This window comes from Dipodomys ordii, unplaced genomic scaffold, assembly GCF_000151885.1.
Source record: "Dipodomys ordii isolate 6190 unplaced genomic scaffold, Dord_2.0 Scaffold8, whole genome shotgun sequence".
Lineage (NCBI taxonomy): Eukaryota > Metazoa > Chordata > Mammalia > Rodentia > Heteromyidae > Dipodomys > Dipodomys ordii.
The window spans coordinates 20462170-20471769 of NW_012267224.1; the positions used below are offsets into that span (position 1 = coordinate 20462170).

Genomic DNA, 9600 nt, shown 5'->3' on the forward strand with positions numbered 1-9600 from the left:
TACATCAACTGTGGTTTTTCTTTTTCTAATTGTCCTAAAGTCTGTAATGGGTGCTGGAGACTTCCCAAATAACCCAAAATGGATTTCTATTTGGGAATGATGGCAACAAGTCAAGTTTTAAGGTTGAGAACATGTAAAGTATTATAGGAAAACATGCTTTGGATTCTCAGGTCACAGTAAGTAGAAATTCACAATTGGAGCTCTCAAAAAGACCAGCTGCTGCAGTGGGAGATTCTGTCCACTAATCCCCAGATCCATCCTGCGAACTTTTATTGAAGACTTCATCCTGTGAAGCCTGATGATCGATCCCTTCATAAAATGAGCCACCGTTGTGCAGGAAAGTCCCCACAGCCCGTCCCTGTCGGGCATGACCCACGGCATCGCTGAACACTTTGTTTATCTGCTCCTCTGAAGGCATCCACCAATCAGGGTTGGAGGTACAGTGCATCCTAATGAATTCTGTGGGAATACACACAACAGTAGGAGAGAGAGAGAGAATACAGCTAGTTTTGGCAGAAAATGACAGGACAGGCTGCTTAACTTAAACGGATGCTCTATCCAAGAAGTTGCATGGGAGAGCCAATGCAATGCTATGATGATGTCACATGCCACACCCAGTTTATTAGACCCAACTTTCTCAACATGTAGCTGTTGAAAAGAAAGGTCAACTCTGATTAGGAAGGCATGGTATGTACCATGCCTCGTGTATTAGCACATTCCCAAACCTACATTGTTACATGCTTGAATTTCAAGAAAGTTATCCCTAGAAGCACAACAAATATCGTCAGCAATTGTTTTCGGTTTTTTTTGTCAGTCATGGGGCTTGAACTCTGGGCCTGAACATTGTCCCTCAGCTCTTCAGCTCAAGGCGAGTGCTCTACCACTTGAGCCACAGTGCCACTTCTGGTTTTCTGGTGATTTATTGGAGTTAAAAGTCTCTTGGAGTTTCCTGCCTGGGCTGGCTTTGAACCACGATCCTCAGATCTCAGCCTCCTGAGTAGCTAGGATTACAGGTATGAGCCACGGGCACCCAGCGTTCGTCAGCAATTTTTAAGTAGCTGTTAGTTTGAAGATAGAGTACAATAAAATCATAGGGTCTCAATGCATGAGGTAACTTTATCATATTTCAGAAAAGCTTTCCTTACTCTTAGAATGCTGCATGATGATGGGCTACACTCCCTCCTCTGCTGTAACATCTGCATAGGAACTGGCATAGTACTTTTTCAATGCCATGTCATCTAAGTATTTAATTTTACCAGAAGGCAGTTGCATGCCTAGAAGAGGCAACAGTTCAGCCAGCACCAACAAACAGCCCCCATTTCTTGCCTGTGTGTTTTTTACCTAAGGGCTGGGTAGGACTCCACAGGAAAGGTATGTTGGAGACTACAGGCACTGGCTAGGCAGCCTAGATGGCACCTCATAGTGAGACAGTGCATCAATCCAGAGGGCCAGCAGCACTGGACCTCTGTGATGTGTTTTAATCTCTGTGTCCCTAACTTGCTTTTAAAATATAAATAAAGTTTCTGCAGGGGGATTCAGCTATGACACCTGTTTCCACTTGACTCCTTGAGTGATACATAGGTAGAACCTGGTAGAACCCTTAACCTCAATACTGCCTCTGGTTTGTAACTCTGCCATCTTTCATAATGCTGGAATGAGGGAAACTGAGAAGAGTCTGCTAAGATACACTCTGGAATTTCTAAAACCAAGAAGATGCTCTAGAGCCCTGATACCAATGTTAATGATACTTTGAGTTCAGGTGGCTTCCTCAGGCACCAGCCAGCTCTTTCAAAATCAGAGGGCACCATAACCAGAAGCATGCATCCTTTCCCATCCCTGCTCAAAGAGAATCTCTGGGGTGGACTAGGCAATCTCAGCCGCACTCTTAGGCTCCAAAGACTTCAGAATGCTCTGTCTAAGGTTAAAGCTGCATCCCAACAGCTAAAGTCTTACCAGTGACACTTACAAAAATAAAAACCCCTATAACTATTAGGAAAATTTTGATTAAACAAACAATGTCTTTAAGGTTGATAAAATTACTATTAAACTGCCTATACAAGTTAACATCTGAGCTTTCTGAGAGGCCTATTTCAGTGTGAGTGGGTGTGTGGTCTGTCTGTCTATCTTTGTCTGGGGCTTGAACTCAGGGCCTGGGTGCTGCTGTCCCTTAGCTTTTTGCAAGGGTAGTGCTCTAACACTTGGGCCACAGCTGTTTTGGTGGTAAACTGGGAATCAACAATTTTATAGATTTTTCTGCCCAGGCTAGCTCTGAATCTGGATCCTCAGATCTTGGCCTCCTGAGTAGCTAGAATTACAGTCATGAGCTATCATTACCCAGTGCTAAGAAATACTTTTAACACAGGAACTCTTTAATCAAAATAGGAAAAGTGTAACTTCAGGCTCTAAGGAAAACCAAATTCCACACAAATTTAAGGAGTTGGACCAAGTATTTTTGAGGAAGAAAGCTAGATAGAGAGCCCAGGCTAGAATGGAAGCTGATCATTTTTACCATTTTTCTAAAAGAAAAAAAAATTCCCCCTGTTCCAGTTGTGCTGAAAGTGACCTTCTTTGATAGCAAAGAAAATCTGAATTCAAAGCGTGAAAATGACGTGCTATGCAATGCTTATGTACCATAAGTGAGAACAACAAGACTAAAGCAAACGAAGGTTGTTTTGAGCTTCTCAATACCAAGTAGATGGGGCACATGAAAAGCCTATAAGATCTCAGTGGCAAGAAATCAAAATACAGTAAGGCTAATAAACACTTGTACTGGGAGCCACAGCCAATGCGGTGAAATGGGATCACGGATGGTGGACACTGAGCGGAAGGATGCAGTACCTCGGAGGCATGTGACTTTAACTGGATCCAGAGGGCGTCTTTCAGGACCTGTCTCTCCTGACTGCACTGACCTTTTCCTTTTCCCAAGGCCGCATGAGTACTTAAGCTCATCGGTTGTGAAAACAAATCTGATGAGGTATCGCAGGAGCCGTCTCCCATCTTTCTTTGAAGAATTTACAGCCTCATCCCACTGTTTGCTCGTTATGTAGACAGGATAGTTGTTCAACAGCTGCTTGCTTCCCTGGAAAAGCAAAATATTTTCTCATTACCTACTGAGCCAGCCAGCCAGAAGCCAAAGTGATCTCCATTTCAAAGGCAAACATGCTTTTTAACCAAGTGGCTGTGCTGACAATGAACCAAGTACTGAAGAGCACAAGTAATTGCTCACACTCAAAAACGGGCACTTTTCAAATTACATTTGCATTTTCTATAACAAGAGCCAATGAGGTATAATGAACACCTTTGAAAGAGGAGCTATTTATAACTTGCATTTTAACAGGTAGGTTAAAATGTGTCAAGATCCAATGACAGAGAACACTATTTAAATATAACCTGTAACTTTCCTTTTCAATCTATTAAAATATGCAAAAATGACTTTGAAGAGTGCGATCAAACAGGTCCCTTCATCCTTTGGCTGGCAGTTAAGTACTTCTAGAAATGATGCTGTTGGTGGTCTATTTTAATAAGATATTACTTGTGTTGAATGTGCCTAATATCTGATAGTCATTGCATTACAGTAGATGCAACATTAAAGAGTGAATTTTTAGAAAGAAGAAAACTGAAAACTTAGAAAATACAATAACGCAAAACATTTTCTCAAATTATAGCTTCTGCAAATGCTACCATGTCAACTCATTTTTTTTTTTTTACTTTTCACCTTCATAATTTATATCTGCTATAAAATTCCCCGGCTAAATAGCTGCAGAGGGACTAATTACAAGAATTTCTGTAACATTTATAGGCCATGTTGAGTCAATTGCACCTACATGACCATTACTTTAGTTCTGGCTGTCCATAAAATTCTACAATCCAGGACAAATTAATTAACCCGTGATCTCAGTTTTAATGTACTCCTTCCCCAGTAATTAAGGTGTACAAAATAAAAAAAAAGGAAAACTCATTCAACAGTTTTATAACTGTAAATTTACTATAGGTTATAAATTGGGCACTGTTTGGGTCTGACAGGGTTTTATTTTTTAAAGCGTTCTGCTTATTTAAGCATCAATAAGGGTAAGCAGTACAGAAGCAAAGAGGTGGCGCCAGACTTGGTTAGGAGCCATCAAGTGAATTGCACACATTTTCCTGAAACCAATAAGGACTTACATTTTCCTTTCGTAGGGTAGGCAATTAAGGTTGTAGTTTGTGCTTTGAAAGGTGGGGTTCAAAGTCAACACTGGTTTCATGTTTTTTTGAGATGCACTTGAGCAAGTTACTTGAGCTTGTTGGACCACACTTTCCACCTTATAAAACAGAAGACCTACATCGAATGGGCGTATTTGGTGCCAGGTGCTGGTGGCTCAGGCCTGTAATCCTAGCTACTCAGGAGGCTGAGATCTGAGGATCACTGTTCAAAGCCAGCCCTGGGAGGAAAGTCCCTAAGACTCTTTTCTCCAAGTAACAGAAAACAGAAAGTAGAACTGTGGCTGAAAGTGGTAGAGCATTAGCCTTGAGCAAAAGACCTTAGGGATAGTGCTTAGGCCCCTAAACACACACACTCACTATATATATATATATATATATATATATATATATATATATATATATGTATATGTATATGTATATGTATATATATATATAATAAGTGAATGGAGTATTTCGGTGTACAAATGAATCCTTAGCTCTGTGGGCAATAGGAGACTGTTTGGATGGGGAGCAGTGAGCAAAAGTTCATAGGCTCTTTCAGTCCAGACTGCAGGAATCAGGGTGAGGCATGAGTGGGTCTGAGCAGTGTTGAAAGAAAATGAGAGGGGCTGGGAACATGGCTCAGTGGTAGAGCACTTGCCTTGCATGCATGAGGCCCTGGGTTCGATTCCTCAGCACCACATAAGCAAAAACGAAAAAATCCAGAAGTGGCTATGGCTTAAGTAGTAGAACGCTAGCTTGAGCTGAAGAGCTGAAGGACAGTGCCCAGGCTCAGGGTTCAGGCCCCATGACTGGACCCCCCCCCAAAAAAAAGAAGAAGAAAATGAGAAATGCAGAAATGAGGAGGGTAGGCAGACAGTTCAGAGAACCAGGGCATGGGAGACAGACAACAGATGATCCTAAGTGAGGTGGCAGTGGTTGGAACAAAGATAAGGCTGAGGGCATGAGCGAAAAGAGGAGGGGCAGTACTGTTTCCCTAAAAGGGAAGAACTTATTAGGTTCTGAGCAGTTTACCCCCAGCCCTCAGGGCAGCCAGGTGTGGTCTGGGGAAGGTAGGAAAGGTGGAATCGAAGGTTGGTTGGCTTGTAACCACTAACTGCATCAAAGCACTTCTGTGAAAGAACTTTAGTAATGGATGTCACCCATTTATTAAGTGGCTGATAACCAGTCTGAAGTGCTTGTTCCAAGCACTTTGCACACAGGGTCCTTTCTCTTTGCAGGAAGCAGCGTTCAGGCAATTACAAAGCTGGACTCTGGGTTCACTCTGGGGCAGTGACTACCTTTCTCTTAATTGCAGCTCCAGCCTGTCAAAATAGGGATAATGATGGCAGCTTGCTAATTGTGGTAAAGTGTCCACAGATCTCCCAACAAAGAGCTGTTGAGAATTCGTTTTAAGCAATACTCTGCTCCCAGGGTGTAGAATAGCACCTGCCTTAAAGTAGTGCACTTGTCACCTGACTGGCTCAGGGCAATGCTGGCTGTACCAGCAGACACAGCAGTGGAGGTTACAGCTAAGCACTTTCGGTTTTTCATCATTGTGGAGGTGGACATTCAAGCCTTTGATGAATATAAATTTGCAAACTTAAGAAACTTCTGAGACCAATAGAGACAGGGACCATTAAGAAGGAACCCCATCCATCCTTAATTAAGCCCCTATTTTAACTAATGGTCCCTTATATACTGTTGGCCTTAGGAAAAGAGACTGTACAAGGTGCTTTTAAAATTATTAGCACAATATATATTTTTTTCTTTTTTTCATTGGTTGTGCGGACTGAACTCTGGGCCTGGGCTCTGTCCCTGAGCTTTTCAGCTCAAGGCTAGCATACTACCACTTGAGCCACAGCGCCATTCTAGCTTTTTTCTGCTTATGTGGTGCTGAGGAATTGAACCCAGGGCCTCATGCATGCGAGGCAAGCATTCTACCACTAAGCCAACCTCCTAGCCCCATAATTTTAAAACTCCTCTCCAGTATGTGAGTTCACTTGCAAAGTAGGTTATTTCTCTACCAAAGAAGGTGTATCTTTTCCCAAGATCTCACACCTTAGGGACAGAGCTGGGGAACTCTGTTCTCTTTACCCCTAGCTATTCCCCTAAGAGAATTCTATTTTAAGATGGGAGGTACTTTAACAATCCAAAAGCTAATGATCCAAAACAGGGGTTATGTCAAATTCTTAGCAAAATCTACCCTCAGAAGAGCTCAGCATTTATCCAAACACAGAAGCTCCACATAAAATATGCATCTCATAAAATATAGAAATACCAATTGGAGGCAATTTTCACCAGAAAACAGAAAAGAAATAGAACAACTAATTTACAGTCCCAAATACAACTTGGAATGCCCTGTGGGTTATGGATGAGAGTTATAATCCTAGTTTTAGCATATTAATTGGTAGAAATAAAATGTGATAAATAATAAAAAGAAGAAAAAGCTCATGTGCCTAAAATGATAATAAAAATAGTATATTTACTGGGATGGCTCATGCCTGGAATCTAGCTATTCAGGAGGCTGAGATCTGAGGATCAGAGTTCAAAGCCAGCCCAAGCAAGAAAGTCCCTGAGACTCCAATTAACTACCAGAAAACCTGAAGTGGAGCTGTGGCTCAACAGGGTAGAGCACTAGCCTTGAGAAAAAGACCTCAGGGAGAGTGCCCAGGCCCCTAAGTTCAAGGCCAAGACCAGCCTCCCCACCCTTGCCAAAAAAAAAGTACAGTAATAATGATGATGGGTATTAAAGGTTTAAGTGTCTTTTCCTAGGAAAATACAAATTATTTTCCCTATTTTTATGGAATTCTGATTCTATACCCTCTTCAAATAGCCACCAACTTTGGCCTATTCTTGGGCTGTTTTTGAAAAAAAAAAAGCCAACAAAAACAACCCCAAAAACAAACAAACAAAAAACCCAAGATGAATAAATCTCAATGTCTTCACAGACTCAATCCATGGAAGACATGGGTATACATTTGCTAGTACGTCATTAAGCAGCTAGTTCTAAATTAGGACTTTTGAACAACGTGCCACATGAGCATGAAGCGGGAAGTGTGGTCAGAGAGGTTTCTAGAGGAAGTGAGCTTTTCATCTTAAGGAAATTATATACAGAACTTTCTTTCTCTTCCCAGAGGCCTACCTCGGTTGGCTGGTCTGCAGGTTGTGGCATCAAGAGCTGGTTGTGGTGCTGTAGCACTGTCTTCAGATAATCTAGAACAGTCTGGCAGGGCACTGGAGGAGAAAGCAGCAGTTATATCAAAAAAGTTCTCTTCATCACAATATACTCTGAGATCTAAAAAGATGTAATGTGAACTTAAAAAAAAAAGATTTATTTTCCAAAGGAAATAGAATCTTTTGTGTTCATCGGACATCGTAGTTATTTCATTCTGTAAATACTGAACAGATGCTATAGTTTCAGGACAAGTTTTAGGATTAGCACAATTTGATAAGAACTTTCAAGCCCAACTTAGTCCAAGAGACATTTGAGTCAACAATGGTAACCAGGAACACCTCACAGAAGAAACATTTTCATTTTCTTTGACTCTACCTGTAGCCTGAACATCTAGGGACTTTTTCAAAGTAAGGTACTGAACTAATGTTTCATACATTTTTCCTTTTAAGGTACTAGAGTTTGAACTCAGGGTCTTGATAGACAAGACATGCCATACTACTGAGCCACATCCCCAACTCTCTTTTGCATTAGTTCTAAAAGACAGGCTCTTACCTTTTGCTCAAGGCTGTGTCTGGACTGTGCTTACTACTCTGTTTTGCACTGTAGTTGAGATAACAGATGTGTGCCACCATGCCTAGCTTCTTTCACGGAAACAGAATTTCACAGAACTTTTGAACTCAGGCTGGTCTGGAACTGCAATCCTCTTGATTCAAGGCTCACATGCTAGGAAGACATGCACACGCCACACAGCCCAGCTCAGTGGATGAAAAGGGGTCTTGCAAACTTTTGTGTTTTTTTGGCTCGGCTGACTTTAAACTGTGATCTTCCCAATATCAGCCTCCCAAGCAGCTAGGATTATAGGCATGAATCGCTGCATCTAACCACAGGTTTGTTTTTTTTTAAGCAATAATATTCACACTGTTCATGTGCTGGCAGCTTGGCCCTTAGTGATGCTGAGAGATGGTGGAATATTTTAAGAGGAAGAGATTAATGCCTGATGTCTGTGTGAAACAGACGATGGTCTTCAAAGGAAGCAGTGGGACCCTGAGATGGACCCAGAGAATGGAGTTGTTGTGACAGACTAAAGCCAGCCGCTCCTTGCGCTGTCTCTCCCTGTCTTACCACGTAATCTCTTCATCTCTGCTCTGCTCTCATCACTGTGCCATCTGCTAGGATCCTTGCCAGTCCCAGCACCATGTTGTTTGGATTTTCAGTCCACAAAGCTATACACTAAATTATCTTTTCTCTATAATCTACCAGTCTTAGTTCATTACAGTAAAATAAAATGGACTAATACACTCTTTTTTTTTCTGTTCCAGTACTATGGCTTGAAACTCATGGGCCTGGGTGCTATTCCTCAGACTTTTAGCTCAAGGCTGGAGCTTGAGACACAGCTCATCTGCTGGCCTTCTGGTGTTTAACTGGATCTAAGAGTCTTACAGACTTTCCTGCCTGGGCTGGCTTCAAATTGCAATCCTTACATCTCAGCCTTTTGAACAGAAAGGATTAGAGTGCCGGATTAATACACTCACTTTAACAGACCATACCCAACTCATCAATAATCAGGAATCCCATCCAAGCCAGCGCTGGTGGCTTTCACCTGCAATCCTAGCTATTTAGGAGACTGTCTGAGGATAATGGTTCAAAGCCAGCCCAGTCAAGGAAAGTCCTTGAGAGTCTTATCTCCAATTAAGCACCAGAAAATCAGAAGTGGCAGTGTGGCTCAACATGGTAGAGTGCTCACCTTGAGCTGAAGAGCTGAGGGACAGTTCAGGTTCTAGAGGTTCAAGCCCCACGACCGACCAAAAAGAAAAAAAAAAAGAAAAAAAAAGAACCCCATCCAAGTTAGGTTTCCTTCCCAATATGAATATCCCTGTCCTCTGAAGAAGCTCAACTGACTTGATCCAGTTCAGATGTGACTATATATTTCACTGACCATTGCACCATTTTTGTGAGACATTATCTTATAAAATCATAGAATAATTACAAAAATCCCTGACTGCCCCAGCTACAGAAAGAGGTATACATTAGGAGGATTTTGGTCTGAGACTGGACTTAGGTAACAAGTTTGAACTCCATATAAAAATTAACTAAATGAGGGCTGGGAAGTTGGCTCAGTGGTAGAGTGCTTGCCTTGCATGCCTGAGGCCCTGGGTTCGATTCCTCAGCACCACATAAGCAAAAAGAAAAAACCTGGAAGTGGTGCTGTGACTCAAGTGGTAGAGTGCTAGCCTTGAGCTGAA

The 9600-nt window shown here is 41.9% G+C and overlaps 1 protein-coding gene across 1 annotated transcript in view; it reads right to left on the bottom strand.

Moving 5' to 3' along the window:
• Positions 1-241: 241 nt before the first annotated feature.
• Bend4 (BEN domain containing 4) overlaps positions 242-9600 on the bottom strand; it is a 28676-nt gene continuing 19317 nt past the window's right edge. The window contains exons 3-5 of the mRNA XM_013008912.1: positions 7325-7416; positions 2839-3079; positions 242-459 (exon numbers count right to left, since the gene is read on the bottom strand). Coding sequence (XP_012864366.1) covers positions 242-459; positions 2839-3079; positions 7325-7416 — 551 coding nt within the window. The remainder of the gene's footprint in view (positions 460-2838; positions 3080-7324; positions 7417-9600) is intronic.